Source organism: Diceros bicornis, chromosome 1 (genome assembly GCF_020826845.1).
Source record: "Diceros bicornis minor isolate mBicDic1 chromosome 1, mDicBic1.mat.cur, whole genome shotgun sequence".
Taxonomy (NCBI): domain Eukaryota; kingdom Metazoa; phylum Chordata; class Mammalia; order Perissodactyla; family Rhinocerotidae; genus Diceros; species Diceros bicornis.
In genome coordinates, this window is record NC_080740.1 from 73,121,351 (window position 1) to 73,138,467 (window position 17,117).

The 17,117-nt window shown below is 40.8% G+C and overlaps 1 protein-coding gene across 2 annotated transcripts; it reads right to left on the minus strand.

Annotated features, from left to right (window-relative positions):
* Window positions 1–8,195: 8,195 nt before the first annotated feature.
* MED7 (mediator complex subunit 7) lies at window positions 8,196–17,094 on the minus strand. 2 transcript variants are annotated; one of them, XM_058544759.1, is made up of 2 exons: window positions 17,014–17,094; window positions 8,196–11,108 (listed from the first exon to the last, which is right to left on the minus strand). In XM_058544759.1, exon 2 carries the CDS (start codon window positions 11,089–11,091, stop codon window positions 10,390–10,392), a length of 702 nt encoding a protein of 233 aa, XP_058400742.1. In that variant the 5' UTR covers window positions 11,092–11,108; window positions 17,014–17,094; the 3' UTR covers window positions 8,196–10,389. The 2 variants fall into 2 exon arrangements, with proteins under 2 accessions (XP_058400742.1, XP_058400744.1); XM_058544761.1 differs by lacking the exon at window positions 17,014–17,094 and adding an exon at window positions 16,834–16,950.
* Between the last annotated feature and the right edge of the window lie 23 nt (window positions 17,095–17,117).

Consider the following 17,117-nt stretch of genomic DNA (forward strand, 5'->3'; position numbering starts at 1 on the left):
GCTACAGAGGCCACGCCCGTAGAGGAGCTATGTGAGTCGTCCTCATCCTGAGCGTGTCCTCCAAGGTGGCACCTTTTTTTTTTTTGCTGGCTTATTTGTCTTTTACTCCATGTTCAGATGGTGAAGCTAATCATACTCCTCAGTTCCAGGGACATACTCCTCATCAATCTCGGTGAGGTCTCTTTCTTGTTTTATTTCATTGTACTACTCTCCCCCTTTGTCCCTGATGCACATTCTCATTTTTCGCTTCTCAAGGGCATCCACTTTATAAGAGAATATTGAGCAGTTTTCCAAAGTGCTTATTCCAGCTTACATTCTCACTGGCAGTGAGAAGGAGTCTTATGATGCTCCATGTCTTTGTCAATATCAATACTGTCAGACTTTTTATTTTTTTCCAATATGATGGGTATATGATGATATCACCATATGGCTGTAAGGTTAAACTATTGTTTAATGGAAAATAGAACAGATGTACAGAACATTGCATAAACTTAAATGTATAGTTTACGAACACTTATAAAGCAAACACTCAAGTGACCAGGACCTCAAAACAAAAAACATTGCCAATCTCCTAAAGTCCCTCAGACCCCTACTCCAAGCCCATGTGTCCCTTCCTGATCACCAACATTCCCCCTCTCCTACAGGTAATCACTATTCTAACTTTTACAATAATTGTTTCTTTGTCTTTTTTACAGTTTTACCACTGATATATGCATCCCAAAATTATATGTATAGTTTTGCTTGTTTTTGAACATCATATGAATGATATCATATTGTCTGTAGGTTTTTGTGTTTTGTTTCTTTCACTCAACAGTGTATTTGTGAGATCCATTCATGCTGTTGTGTATCCCTGTAGGTTGTTTGCTTTTATTACTGAATAGCTTTCCTGGGAATGGATAGCCTCAAATTATGTGTTCATTCTATTTTAGGTCAACATTTCATCTTCTGTTTCAGTTGTCATGAACAACGCCATCCTGGACATTCTTGTACACGAATCCCGGTGCACACATATAGGAGCTTCTTTGGAGTATATTTCTGAGAGTGGAATTACTGGGTCAGAGCGTCTGTACATTTTGAACATTATTAGATAATGCCTAGCAGTTTTCCAAGATATCTACCAGTCGTGTATAAGAATTTCTCTTATCAACACTTAGTGTTGCCAGATTTTTTTTATTTTTGCCAAACAGGTAAGGATATGATGGCACCTCACCGTGGCTTTACTTTGCATTTCTCTCATTACTAACGAGGTTAACAAGCACCTTTTCTTGTTTATGAAACATTTGGATTTGGGAAGGGGTGGGGAAACAAATGCTTGTTCAAGTCTTTTGCCCATCTTTCTGTTGGGTTTCTCAATTTTTTCTTATTGATTTATATAAGTAATTTATAGACTCTGGATACTAGTCCTCTGCTGGTTTCATCTGTTGTAAATATTTTCTCCCACTTCGTGGCTTTTCACTTATTTATGGTGCGTTTTCTTGAACACAGTTTCTTAATTCTAACGTAGTAACATTTACTAGCCTTTTCTTTTGTGGGCAGTACTTGTGTACTTTATTTAAGAATTCTTCTCTTACTTAGAGATTATGAAAATATTCACCCACCTTAGCTTTATAGTTCTGTCTTTCACTGTTAGAACTTTAAGCCTCCCAGAACTGATTTTTGTATGTTTTGTCCCAGCCCCATTTATTGAAAAATCCAGCATTTTACCACTACTTTGTAATACCACGTCTATTTCAAAAATAATATGGGCATGGATCTGTTTCTTGGCTTTCTACTCTGTACCAATATATATAGATATATTTGCCTCTCCTTCTGCCAATATAATACATTGTTCTAGTTGCTGCAGCTTTATGGTAGGTGTTGATATCACATAGGGCAAATCCTCCCCTTAGTCCTTTTATTAAGGGCATCTTGGCTATCTGGGTCCTTTGTACCTCCCATACATTTTAGAATCATGTTGGCAAATAAAAAATAAATTAAAAAAAAAAACTGGTGGAAATTTGATTGGTTTGCGTTGCATCCACAGATCAACGTGGAATAAATTTGACCTCTTTACAATACTGTGTTCTAACCCATACATATGTTTTATGTTTCCTTATACCTAGATTTTCTGTAATGCCTTGGAATAAAATCTTAAAATTTTCTCCATAGGGGTCTTCAACTTATTCCTTGATTTTTTTCCTGGGTACTTCATATTACCGACACTATTTTACATAGTATCTTATTTTTAAATTTTTACTTTCTGTTTGTGCTGGTATTTTTTTTTTTGGTGAGGAAGATCAGCCCTGAGCTAACATCCGATGCCAATCCTCTTTTTTTTTTTTTCTGAGGAAGATTGGCCCTGAGTTAACATCTGTGCCCATATTCCTCTACTCTATATGGCACGCCGCCACAGCATGGCTTGACAAGCGGTGGGTCGGTGCGCACCCAGGATCCGAACCTGTGAACCCTGGGCCGCTGAAGCGGAGCGTGTGCACTTAACTGCTTGCACCACCGGGCCGGGCCCTGTGCTGGTGTTCTGAAATGCACTTTTTTTTTTGAATGTTGATTTTTTTCCTCCAACCAGTGAACTCTTTTATTAATAAATTATCTGTAGATTATATTGAATTTTCTATGTAGACAATCATATTTTATGCAAATAATGACAGTTTACTTTCTTCCTTTTCAATCCTACGTTGTTTTTACCATTCTGGTTAGGAAATCTAGTACATATTTAATAGACATTTTGATAGCAGCCGTCCTTGTCTCATTCCAGCTCTTAAAGGAAAGGTTTCATCTTTCCACCTTAAATATAATACATGCTGTAGGTTTTATGGAACTACCATTTATTAGATTAAGGAAGTTCTCTTCTATCCCTAAGTGTTTCAAGGGTTTTTTCTTTTCCTTTTTCACGAATGGATACTAAATTGATAAAATGCCTTTTGTGCATCTGTTGAGATGATCAAGTGATTTTTCTCCTTTAACCTATTATTGTGACAGATTACATTAATTTTCTATTCTCATTCCTAAAATAAACACAGATTGGCCATAAAACATTACCTTTTATTTTTATGTATTACTAGGTTCAATGGGTTAGTATTTTGTTTATGCTAGTCTCATAAAAGGAGTTGGGAAATGTTCCCTCTTTTTCTGTTCTCTGAAAGAGTCTGTAAAAAAATTTTTTCTGGCAATGTTTGGTAGAACTTGCCAGCAAAGCTGTTTGAACTTGAAGTTTTCTTTGTGAGAAGATTTTGACTACTGGTTTGTTTTTGGGTTTTTTTAAAATCATTAGAAAGCTAGTCCAATTCCCTAGTCTTAAACCAATATTGGTAATTTTATAAGAATTTGTCCATTTTCAAGGGACAAATTTTTCAATAAATTTTCAAATTTATTGTTATAAATTTATCCATAATATTTTCCTATTATTTCTCTCTATAAAATCCATAGTAATGTCCCTTTTTCATTTCTGCTATTGATTATTTGCGTCTTCTTCCTTTTCTTCGTTATCACTCTCCCCTGTAAGCAGCAGTTTCAGAGGCCCAGGCTCAGGTGCCCTGTCAGCCCTTCCAGATCAGATGCTTCTGCACAGATGATTAGCAAGCCTGAGCAAGCCTGAGACCTAACAGAATATGTTGCTTGGGGACAAATGAGTTTCATAAAAATTTAGAGTGGGTCTTGTCTTTAATTCTTAACATTAGATGGTACCTACACTATGATTTGGGTACTATAATTACCATAGCTAAGGAAATTGAGTTTCAACTAAGGCTACACAGCTAGTAAAGTATGGAGGCCAAATTCTACCATGCCTTGCTCTTTTTCTTTCTTTTCTTCTAAACCTGAGTTTGTTTTTTTTGTTTGTTTGTTTTGTTTTTGTGAGGAAGATTAGCCCTGAGCTAACATCCGATGCCAATCCTCCTCTTTTTGCTGAGGAAGACTGGCCCTGGGCTAACATCCGTGCCCATCGTCCTCTACTTTATATGGGACGCTGCCACAGCCTGGCTTGACAAGCAGTGCGTCGGTGCACGCCCGGGATCTGAACCTGTGATTCCCAGGCCGTCGAAGCGGAGCTCATGCATTTAACCCCTATGCCACCAGACCGGCCCCAGGATTCTCATTCTTAATGGCTCTTAATGGTTACATGGTATTCATAGTAGATACTCATGTTTGTTGAATGAATGAATGAATGTGAAAATCAATAAAGCCCCAAAAGACATTTTTCCTTGTAGTTCTGATACAACGCATTCCTGGCCAGGGCCCCTCCCCCACCTGACTCCCATCCTTTGAATGTCTTCCCATATTCCTGTCCATGCAAATAATCCATAAATAATCTATAAATCAAAATTGGGGTGAGTTTATTATAAGCCAACCTTGAGGACCAAATAGCCAGGGAGAATCCTTTCACAAAGTAATGGAGCACTCCAAAGAAGTGGGGAGTACAGAGTGGTTATATACTGTCAAAAAGCATGTATCACATATGATTGGTATGTCCCTTTTACAATAGCCACGAGACTGCTTTGCTGGCACAGCAATTCAGTGAACACAGCAGGCCGGTGGTCTCAAGGTGAGTAGTCACAAGGTCAGCGCAGCAGGTCAGCAATCAATCCTTAGTTTACAGAGAGATGCTTATCCTTAAGGAAATGCTGATGTGGGGGAAGTTACATCCTTATCTTTAAGGACATTGTTCTTATCTTTGCAATATAGTAAATACTTAAAGCAGATGTACAGTGCATGCTCGAGGGCCACATCAGGCCATTTTGGAAAAACAAGTTCAGGCTGAATTAGTTTTACACCAAATATCTTCCTCATATACTCCAATATACCCTATTGCTTGTCATTTAGTTATCACTCCAAACCTCGAGTGGGGGGCAGGGAAGCAGCAGCTTCATAGAACTTGATCATATGTGTTAAGCAAATGTGAGAAGCAGCTTACTGTCATCATCCACTCAGTATTAACCAATAATGCCTGAGATCTTCCCCAGGTCTTGTCCAGGCAGCCTTGGCAGAAAGCCTCTGATCAAAAGACTCTTATTCACAACATAACACTGATTATTTTGAAAAATTCACACCCTGTTCTCTCCATGAGAGAAGATTTTGCAGGCCTCAGACAGGCACAGGCAACAAGTCTCGCTTGAATAAAAAGCTCTGTATCATCAGCAGCACTGCTGAGTTTCTCCATCTTACTCCTCTCCTCTGCCACCTGGCTGCAGCTCCTAAACTGGAGGTAAGAGTGCCACTTACTGTTAGACTCATCACATTGCAACTTGAAACCAGTTCTTGAATCTTTGATTCTAAACGCCAAATGTAAAAGACAAAAGACTTAGCAGGAAGGATGCTAGTTGACTGTTAATAGCTTACTAAGTACTGGAAATGGTGCAAAGTGCTTTGTAGCCATAATTTCATTTAGGCCTTAGAACAATCTCATAATTTTTATTTCTGTGGTTATTAGTGGTTTTCTGAAAACACTCCAGGGTTTAGAATCCAACCACCCAGATCATAACCTGCTGGCCAAATCCAGTCAGCTGCCTGTTTTCGTACAGTCCACAAGCTAAGAATTACTTTATATGTTTAAATGGCTGGAAAAAATCAAAATAATAACATTTCATAACATGTGAAAATCATTTAAGTTTCAGTGTCCACATACAAAGTTGCATTAGAACACAGCCACACTCATTTGTTTACATATTGTCGATGGCTGCTTTTGCACCATAGTACTTCAGTGGTTGTGACAGAGACCTTATGGTCTCCAATGCCTAAAATATTTACTAACTGGCTCTTTACAGAAAAAGTTTGTCAACTCCTGACCTAGATTCTAATCTGAATATGCCACTTGGGAAAACTACAAAACTGATCCTCAGTTTCATACCTACCAAGAGGGGTTTTTAGGAAGATTAGCACTATAAGCACAGTATCTCTTTAAGATACCTGCAGAAGTCCAAGACATAAACACCTTAACATGTTCAAAGGGAGCTCATCATTTCCATCTACAGATCTGCTCCTCCCTCAGTCCAGCATCATGTAGTGCCTGAGAACGGACTTTAGGGTCAAAATATTGGATTCCACTCTTGGTCCACTACTTATTACCTATGACTTGTTAACTCTATGATGCAGTAGAGAGGTGGTAAAGTATGGAGGATGAGTGCTTAGGCTTTGAAACTAGAATGTTTCAATCCTAGCTCTGCCACTCACTAGCCTGGTGACCTTTAGTAAATTACATAACCTTTCTGAGCCTCTGCTTCCTCATCTATAATATGAGTATAAAAATTATACTGATTTCATTGGATTGTTGTGAGGATAAAATGACTTTATGTATGCAAAGTGATTAGAACAGTGCCAACAGAGCCCTAAATATATTTGCTATTGATTTCCCATCAGATTTAGGATTAAAAAAACTCCTTCCCTTGGCCTTATAAATCCCGCAATCTGCCCTCTATCTGCTTCTCTGGCTCCAACCTCCTCCGTGTGTTGCGGCCATAATAGCCTTTCTCACTCAAATCATGCCAACTTTTTATTTCCTCATGAGACACTTGCACTTGCTGTTTTCAGTGACCTCAGGGCCTAGCACAGCCTCTTCTCTGAAATACAGCGCAGCACAGTTGAAGTTTCCTTCCAAAGCCCATAACAAATGTGAACATGTCAACATAACTTGAAAAGATAATGTGGACAAGGCTTTTTGAGCAAGCAATAGGAATATAACTGGAAGCAAGATTCTTCTGAGTGTTGTAATGGCTGCATGGTTAAGGCATGAACTTCCACCTTCAAAAATTAGCTCATTTGTTTTGTTTTGTTTTGTTTTGTTTGTGAGGAAGACTAGCCCTGAGCTAACATCCAATGCCAATCCTCCTCTTTTTGCTGAGGAAGATTGGCCCTGGGCTAACATCCGTGCCCATCTTCCTCTACTTTATATGGGCCACCGCCACAGCATGGCTTGACAAGCAGTGCATCGGTGTGCGCCCGGGATCCGAACCCACGACCCCGGGCCGCCAAAGCGGAACACGCACACTACGCCACCTGGCTGGCCCCAACTCATTTGTTTTATCTTTCATTTTCCTCCCCACTCTCCATACCCCCAGCAACTAAACCAATGTTGGGCATAGAGAAGACCACAATATTCACTAAGTGAATACAATGAATAATGAATGAATGGTGGTGGGGTGACCACTCACACAGAGGTAAAAGGAATATATACTAGTACACGTTTATGTTTGCTATTTATATCAAAAGTTCACATATGTGCTTAACTTGCATTGGATATCTACAGTATGGTCAGCTCAGCACCTCCTTTCCCCTGAGAGGTAGAGTACCTCCCCCCACACATGGACATTTTGGGGACTGCCAAATTCTTACAGGCCCCAGGCCCCAGCTGATTGGCCCAGTTGGAATCAGGAATGCCACCCCTAATTCCTTCTCCCAGGCTGATTCATTAGCCTTCCTCTTTTTTTTTTGAGAGACAACTCCCAGGCAGTGGTGCAGAAAGACTTAACGCTTGGGAAGTGTTAGCAGTCATGTGCTCCACCCATACCATGAAAGCAGTTGGTTTGTAAAGAAAATGAAACTAACAGAGAGAGGCCAGACAGGAGAGACAAGAGGGGGTCTGGAATTTGAGTCCCAGTTGCTCTGGAGACCCTCCTAGTCCTCTTCATAGTCTGGAGGTTCAACTTATACTTCAATCATGTAACAGCAGAGTATCTTTTCAATAAATTCATCTTTTGCTTACACTAGTTCAAGTAGAGAGTACTGACTAATGAAATACTCCTTTGACTCAGTGCACAGTAAAATCATCTACAGATTTCTTAAAACCAATGCCACGAGGCCGGCCCGGTGGCATAGCTGTTAAGTTCACGCGTTCTGCTTCAGCAGCCCGGGGTTCATACGTTCAGCTCCCGGACGCGGACTGACGCACTGCTTGTCAAGCCATGCTGTGGCAGCAACCCATATCAAGTAGAGGAAGTTGGGCACGGATGTTAGCCCAGGGCCAGTATTCCTCAGCAAAAAGAGGAAGACTGGCAACAGATGTTAGCTCACGGCTAATCTTCCTCACACACACACAAAAACCAAAACAAAAAAAAAACCCAATGCCACAGCCCCACTCTAGAACAATGAAATCAGAATCTCTGTGGTCTGGGGCCTGGGCATTGGTAATTTCTTGAGATACTCAGGCTCTTCCAAATATTTCACTTTGAGGCCTCAATCTTATCAGGAATATTCATTATAACCAGGTGTGCAGACATGTATTTTAATCCTCACAAGACTGAAAGACTTTATATAAACTTTTAAACATGTAACAACTATCAGACCCCCGGAGCTCCTTCATCCCATTGTAATAGCAGTTCACATCACAACTGTTTTTAACAAGTTTTTTTGTCAGTTCCCACCCACAGACCCACAAAATCAAATCCTCCCAAAGTCAGAATTTAAGATTCCTCAACAAATTTTAGCCCCTTCATCCTTCTTCCCCCAACACACACACACACAAATTCATAAACAAATGATGTTGTGACTCCTAACAGTGCTATAACGTTATTGGATTAGTTATTTCCATGCAAGAATTTGCAAAGCAGCCAAAAATTGGTTTTGTACCTCTAAGCCCACACTCTCTTCAAGATTATAAAACGGTTAGGTCAAGAAGAAGGGAAGAGATCTCTTTGGAGAGTTGCTCAAGTGTTATGCAATGTCCAGCTTGCTCCCCAAGAGGGTATGATGAGGTTCTCCTTCCCCTTCAATTTAAGCTTAATAGAGCCTGGACTGTGTCCTCTGGAGTCTCAGGACCCCAAAGATCTATACCAAATACGTACCAGAAAAAAACAAGCAAGACTGGCCAAGTAGCTGCCTGTCTAATAGAGAGGTGTTTACTTGGGAACAGCCTACATTCCTATCATGTTTTTCAAAAAGGATGCGTGAATGTTTCATACAGAATTGGCCTGTGGCCACTTTAAACTGCACTTTGCTAGCTCTAGGCAAAGGATGGTATACTGGAAACCAGGGACTGAAGGAAGACTCAAAAGTGGACACCTGGGAAAAGGCATTACCTTTATCAGTGATTCTTAATCTTGAGCGTACAACAGAAACCCCTGAGAGCTTCTTAAACTACTCTTGTTGGGCCCCAGCCCTAGAGTTTGTAGTAGGTCTGGGATGAGGCCTAAGAATTTGCATTTCTAACAAGCCCCCCAGTGATGCTAATGCTGCTGGCCCAGGACTACACTTTGAGAACCACTGGCCTACATTAAAAGGCCAGCAGAGAACCTCAGATATAAAGCAGACTCTCCACCACGACCTTGGTTGAAGAGAAGTTGGAGGGCAAAATAGTAAGTGCAGAATAAAATTTCAGTGCTCAAAACAAGTTGACTTCGTGCTCAGATAAAGTCATAACATCTGGGGTAGGGGTGGGCGGTGGAGTTAATAAAAGGAGGGCCTAGTCCTCAGTCATTCCAGAACCCAAACTGCCTGCACCTTTACCATCTTCAAGCGGCTTCCAAAGTTATCCTGGGTGTGGCCATCCAACCAGATAAGAGAATGGAGGGTCACGCAAGCAATTTTTGAGGCAGGCCTGGATTTTTATACCCATATTCCATGGCTAAGAATTTAGTCACATGGCCTTACAAAGATGCAAGCAGAGTGGGGAAATGTAGTCCCTGGCAATGCAGCCATTATCTCAGCAACATATCCCAGGGGAGCAAGAATCTCCAGTGCACATCTCACAGTCTCTGCCACCAGACTCCCTTCCCACTGCAGCCTTCCAACCTTAAGCAAGTCTGAGTTCAGCTTAAAAGGAAATGTATAGCTAATTACATAGACATTTTAATTACTAAAATGAATGTTTGTAACTAAAAGTGACCCAAGGACTTACTATCTGAGTGACTAGAAAAAAGTTATGGGACCCATCCAGAATAGGGACAAGAGGCTGACATAGTATGTTTACAGGAGGAGTCAAGAGTTAAAATTGCTGTTTTATAACTACGGGATTCCTCTCTTTTAACGTGCTACACTACTTTAGAGATTAAGCAAATTTTTAAGTGAAAGTCAAAAGATTTCATAATTTCACATTTATACAGCTTGATATTCTTTATTTATCTATCATTCTTAAAGCAAATGACAAATCTACTTTACAAGGTTTGCTATTACTGAGGACATCTTCAATGTTTACTGCAACTCCAAAAACAGAAGGTTCCACACAAAAGCAGCAAACATTTTCCTTTTTAAGGTGATTACTCTTAATGTAGGCACACTCATTTGCCTATGCTTGCCATAAAGTGAAATTACCGCCTATGACATCTCATCATTAATGAGGTTGGAGAGTCAAGCCATTTACATGACTTATAGTTATCTCTTTTAAGACTCTCCAAGAGCAAATTAACTAATATGTGATGCTATTTACTGAAAGGAAAAAAGAAAAGCTAGAAGAAAAAGAAACATCCTTCATGGCCTTTCATTCATTTCATCAATTAGGACACATAAGGCAGCATCTTTCTCTATAATCTGATCTCTCCTATGACCTGAATTTTCTCTTTGTTGTTCATTCTGTCCAGAACAATTGTTGCTATCATCAGCATCCATTGGTTCAGTTTTTACTCTGATCCCTGCTTCTGAATGAGGCAAATCATCAGGCAAAGAAGCCAAGCAATTTTGAATCATCTCAATGACTCTTTCCAGATGCTTCTGAAACCTCTCAGCTGTTTCAAGGCGTTGACGTTTCTGCACCTCCATCATGACTCTCAAGGTCTCTCTTGCTTGGTGGGGTCGGTATTCATTTATGAGATGATGCACATGGACAAAAAGCAGCTTAAGATCTTCTAGCTTCTCTTCTCGTTTTATACTCCCAGGGCTCCTTATCAAGATATCTAAGAGGTCTAAGAAATTAATAAGGATAGACATATTGAGTTTTCTCAGTTCTTTCTTGTGATCAAACTGCATAGGATGAAGCCGTTCGATGCCCTGACTTTCTAAAGGGCGGATGATAAGGTCATCACACTGGAACTGGTTGCCAAACATCATATAGCTGTCTTTTATTGGAGGTGGAGGCTTGGGAGCTAGGCCTTCCTGAATATTTTCATCTGTATACTCCTTGATGTACTGCATCGGAGGTGGTGGAAGAGCACTCACTTGCTGTGGCTCACCCATTGTGGGAGATCAAGAACCTAGAGGAACAGACCAGAGATTCAGAGTAGAGCTACAGAGCAAACATGTCACACTGGGTGACTACAGACAGAAGGTTTTCCCTTTTTCCCCCATGGCAGTTTGGGGCCCGGGACAAAATATCTCCTTAGTTTCTACAACTAACATTTAAACAGGGAAAGGCTGCCATCCTTTTTTGATTAGCATTATATCCTCAATCATCCAAGTATTTTTCCTTCTCTACTGAACAGTCATGTGTTGCTTAACAACAGTGATACATTCTGAGAAATGAGAAATCCTTAGGCAATTTCATCATTGTGCAAACATCACAGAGTGTAATTACACAAACCTAGATGACATAGCCTACTACACACCTAGGCTATACGGTACTAATCTTATGGGACCACCATCATCTATTCAGTCCATCATTGACCAAAACAGTGTTATGTGCCACATAACTGTACTTTCATCAAAACAAAAAACATGCTGTAGTATATTTTCATCTGTAAAGAAAATCTTCTGGATTCCACACCCCTCACCAGTTATGCCCCATTTCTCTACTCCTCTCTATAGCCAAACTACACAGGCTGTCTACCCATCTCATTTTACAACCACTTTTGTTTTATATTATAGATTGATTTCCAAAAGCAAATACTTACTTGTAACTCCAATAAACACTCTGACAAAATTAACACTGCCATCTTCCAGAAAGCTGGTATCATCTGAGCTTCTCTGATGAAACGATGATTAAATTTCATACCTTTTTTTTCCGCAACATACTCTACAATTTTTTATGGACATGTGATTTTTCTACATCCACTACAGAAAATTTCAAACACAAATGTATTTTCTATGGCCACAAAAACCTCTATTTATTTCATTTTAAGCTTAGGTACATCATAAAATGAGAAATTCTCAAGTGCTCATTTAGACTAATCTTATCAGATTTTCAAGATATACCACCATCCAACATCAGAGATGGCAAGTAATATACCAGCAGTTTTACACTTGGAACTTGTGAGGTACTAAGGGCAGCTGTGGTGCAGCCCTGAGTTTCCACCAAGCCACAGTGGTGGATAAGACACTGCTGCAAGTCAATGAGTCAGTGGCCATGGGCATTGTGAGTTACTGTAACTATACCAACCCACAATTCATCACTTTAGTCACCTTCTGCATATTCATTTTTGTCTTTATCCAGTTTAGCTTCAACCTCCTACCTCCACAAAAACTGCTCATCAAGGTCATCAACAATCACCACACAACCAAATCCAATGGATAGTTTTCTAATCTTAATCTCTCTGCAGCACTTTTTTTTCTTTCCAACACACTCCCCTTCTTCCTCAGCTTCTGTGAGCCTGCATTTATGTTTTCCTCCTACCTCACGGGCCTCTCCTTCTCTACCCAAACGTTAAGGTTGGTGTGCCTCAGAGGGCTGCCCTGGGCCCTTTTCTCTCTCTAAATTAGGAAATCACAAACTCAAATATCAGAGAGAAAAGGCAGGCAAGATAAAGAGTGAAGCACTCTGGGGCAGGGATTAGGGTGAACTAAGCATACGCATGCCAAATCTCAACAACTCCAGCCATTAGCATTCATGTGGAAATGAAGTTTCATTGTTCCTCAGTTTCTTAATTTTTCAAGAGAGAGCCAAAATCCAGATTTTTAGGTGAAATCTCTCAATTTTTAAATACTGGTAATTAATTCCAGAAATTGTCAAGTACTGTGGAATCAAAAATAACTTATCCACAACAATCTTTGTGGTCTGCTGGCCAAGACCTCTGCTTTGTATTCTCCCTTGGGTGATCTTAGTAAATTCCATAGTTTTTAATACCATTTCTACAAGTGGCTCTCAACCAGGGACAATTTTGCCCACCAGGAGTCATATGGCAAGGTCTGGAGACATTTTTAGTTGTCACAACTGGGGGGTGGGAGGGGTATGCCATTGATGTCTAATGGGTAGAGGCTGGAGATGCTGCTAAACACTTAGAATGCACAGGACAGCCCCCTACAAAAAAGAATTATCCGGCCCCAAATGTCAATATATTGTGCCAAAGTGGAGAAACCTTGGTCTGTGTTTATGACTCTTTACTTCATATCTCCAGTCCAGACTGCCTCTGAGCTCCTTCTGGATGTCTCACACAGGGCGTTCAAACTTAAAAAAGACAAAAAAAATTCTTTGATTCCATCCACTACATGCACACACACCCTAAACCTGTTCTTCCCATAGTTTCTAATCTTCCCCAGCTCTGTAAAGTGTCCCCTTTGTCCACCTAATATCCTAGCAATACTGTCTTCAATCTAGTATTCTTACACAATTCTTTATACCAACCTCTTCTGCCTTTGGGTCTTTCCACATGCTTTTCTTCCTGCTTCAGGCACTACCTTAAAACGTCACCTCTAAAGAAACACCTTCTCCGATTATCTACCAAAAGTAGATCCTGCCTTTTCTCTTTTATCTCTGTACCAGGATCTGATTTGTCTCCCCGTCCAGACTATAAGCTCCATGAGGGGAAGGACTTTGAGGATCATAGTTCTCATTGTGTCTATAACCTTGCACACAGGAGCTTCATCAATATTTGTTGAGCAGCTCCATCCACTTCAAGAGGGCTCCAAATCAACCGGAATTTGGAAGAAGATACAAACGTCCTCAACGTGTATTCATTCCTTCAAATATTTATTGTTTGTCTAATATATGACAATGAGTATCCAGGGATGATGATCAGGATGATAGATGATATTTAAGTCCATACTATGTGCCAGACTGTTCTAAATACTTTTTTCATGGTTGTGAGACATCTGAGAAAAGAAAGGTACTCTTTCCATTTTAGAGATAAGACAACTGTGGCTCAGAAGGGTTGAGCTGCTTACGTAAAGTCACAAAGTAGTAGAGGAAGGATCCAGAACCTAAAGATCTCAAACACTATACTATCTTTCAAAGACAAACAAGAAACAGTGCCTCCATCCTAGTACTGCTTACAATCTATCAAGGAAAACAGACAAGAAATAACTAACTACAAGGCTACTACAAAAGACCAACAGATCTAACTACCAAAAATAAATTTAAAAGTTCCATACAGGAAAATATCATAAGCAGAATTAAAAGATAATCCATTTTCCTGGGAGAAAAATGCTTGCAAGCTAACAAAGGGCAAATACTAAAAATTTTATTTTGATTTTTTAAAAATGCATTGCCTGACTCCACCTCCACTAGAAGAAAAGGACTATGACTCCAGGAAGTGCCTATCTTGTTCCCAACTCTAATCCAGCACCTCAAACAATGCCTAGAAGGTGCTAGATCCTCAATAAAGGTCCACTGAATGAGTTTTTTTAAAAAAAAATCTACATTAAAAAAATAGACAAAAGATGACGAGGAAAATACAAATGCTGAATAAAAGCTAGAAAATATTCAGACTAATACCTTTTTCTTTATTGGTGAGGAAGATTAATCCTGAGCTAACTAACATCTGTTGCCACCTCCTCTTTTTGCTGAGGAAGATTGGCCCTGGGCTAACATCCATGCCCATCTTCCTCTACTTTATATGTAGGATGCCGCCACACCATAGCTTGATAAGCAGTGCATAGGTCCGCACCCGGGATCCAAATCTGTGAACCCTGGGCTGCAGAAGAGGAGTGTGTGAACTTAACCACTACGCCACCGGGCCGGCCCCCAGACTAATACACTTTTAAAAGCAAATTTTAAAAAGAATACTTTTGGGCCGGCCCCGTGGCGTAGCGGTTAAGTGCACGTGCTCCACTGCTGGTGGCCTGGGTTCCAATCCTGGACATGCACCGAGGCACTGCTTGTCAACCCATGCTGTGGCAGCATCCCATATAAAGTGGAGGAAGATTGGCAGAGATGTTACCCCAGGACCAGTCTTCCTCAGCAAAAAGAGGAGGATTGGCATGGATGTTAGCTCAGGGCTGATCTTCCTCACAAAAAAAAAAAAAAAAAAAGAATACTTTTCATTTATCAGACTATCAAGACTTCAAATATTCCATCATTCAACAAATACTAGAACACCTTCCATGTGGCAAGCCCCAGATTCCCGCAGAGGTCACATTCTCCTTCCTCTCAGTTTCTTCAGAGTGGTCATCTCAATCTCAGAAGCAGGCTCTTAGCTATTCTGGCCCTGCAGGGAAGTCGCCTCTGGTGGAGAGCATCCATTCCCTTCAGCTCTCACAGAAGCCACCATCACCACCACCACACAATACTCTTAGGTGGTAGATCAGTACCACCTAAGAGAATCTGAGGAAGTCTCATATACAACTGAGAGGAAAGGAAACAAATATATATTTGGAATTTAATTTGGCAGTATCAAAATTTTAAATGCTGATATTCTTTGAACCAATAATTCTATCCCGAAAAATTTATCCTATAGAAACATTGGTACAAGTACACAAAAATGTGTATAAGGATGTTTAATGCAGCCCTGTTTGAAAAAAGAGCAGGAAACGTTAGAAATAACTCATGATTTCATCAATATGAGGGCTGGACAAAATACATCTACATAATACAACACAGCCATTAAGGTAAAAGGGGTGCAAGTACATGGGGTGGGGTGGGAGGTTATAAACACTGTGTACTGTTTCATTTACTTACAACACACTTATGATAGTTGCAAACAGTCATAATCAACTTTTTAAAACTTTTTAACATAAATTCAGACTTACAGAAAAGTTGTATCAACAGTACAAAGAAACTTCCATATTCTTCACCCAGATTCTCCAAATATTAACATTTTCCCCTCATTTGCCTTACTGGTCTCTCATCTCTTTACCCTCAAATACTTCAGTGCGTATCCCCAAAACAATGTTCTCTTATAAGCACATAATTACCAAAATCAGAGAATTAGCATTGACCTGGTACTTCAAAACAAATTTTAGACAGCCCAGGTTTCACCCCACTCAAGCCTTTTTAGGTTGGGAGTCGTTTTGTGCTTCCCAGCACCACGTGCATTCCTCTAATTAAGTTGCCATTTTCCAAAGGTCAACTACGTGACAGGTACCATTGTTTTATATCCTCTCTTACTTACTCTTCATAACAAGTCTATGAGTTAAGTGGTATCATCAATTTCATTTTAAAGATGAGGATGCCAAGTCTCAATGAGGGGAAGTGCTTGCACCAGGGATCAAAACGCCAGTAAGTGGCACAGCGGGAATTTTTATCCTTGGTCCTTTGAGCTGCACAGTACAAGCTCCCTTAAACCAGCAGACTATGAAGCCTCTTAACTGCACAAAAGGAACCTGACATACTACAGAAATTATGTTTATTTTTCTATCACTTGTTTTGATTGAATTTTTCAAAGGCGATGGAGGTGTTCAGTAAAACCATCAAAGCCGGTTATCAGACTCAAGATCCACCTTCTAGTGTTTGTTCCATTCTGGGGGGTTTAACCAAAAAAGAAAGGTATCCTGGGGTCCCATCCCCAGACATTTGATTCATTTTGTCTACTGTGAATGAGGCCTCTGGAATGTAGTTTTTAAACCTCTGCAGATGAATCTGACGTTAGGCTTGAGATCTACCTCCTCTCCCGCCCCCCATTAATTCAGCGGATTTCACGATCGCTCCCTGGAGAAGAAGGGCAAGGAGGGTTATTCTCATTTTACAAACGCCGGAGAGGCCGAATGACTCGCCAAGGCCACACAGCCTAGCAAACCAGCGGCGCAGGACTAGAACCCAGGTCTCCCACCCTCCAGTCTGGCCCGGCCTCCCCACAGGGAGGAAGCCGGAGCCCGCCGCCCTGAAGGCACCTTCCGCCAGGCTGTCCACCCGGGGCTCCTCGAGCGGCGGGAAAGCCGCGCTCTCCGACAGACAAAGAGAAGAAAGAAAGCGAGCACTCCCCCCACTCCCAGCCCGCCCTGAGGAAGCCGCGGGGTCCGGAAGAAGAAACGCACGCAAAACAGAGCCCCAACCCGTCGCCGCCCACTCACCTCAGTGCTGGGTATAGTCTAGCAGCCGCTTTCGCCACCGCAGCCGAGATCCGACTTCCGGTCTCCTCCTCCAGGAAGAAGCCACCGACACTGCCCCTTGATTG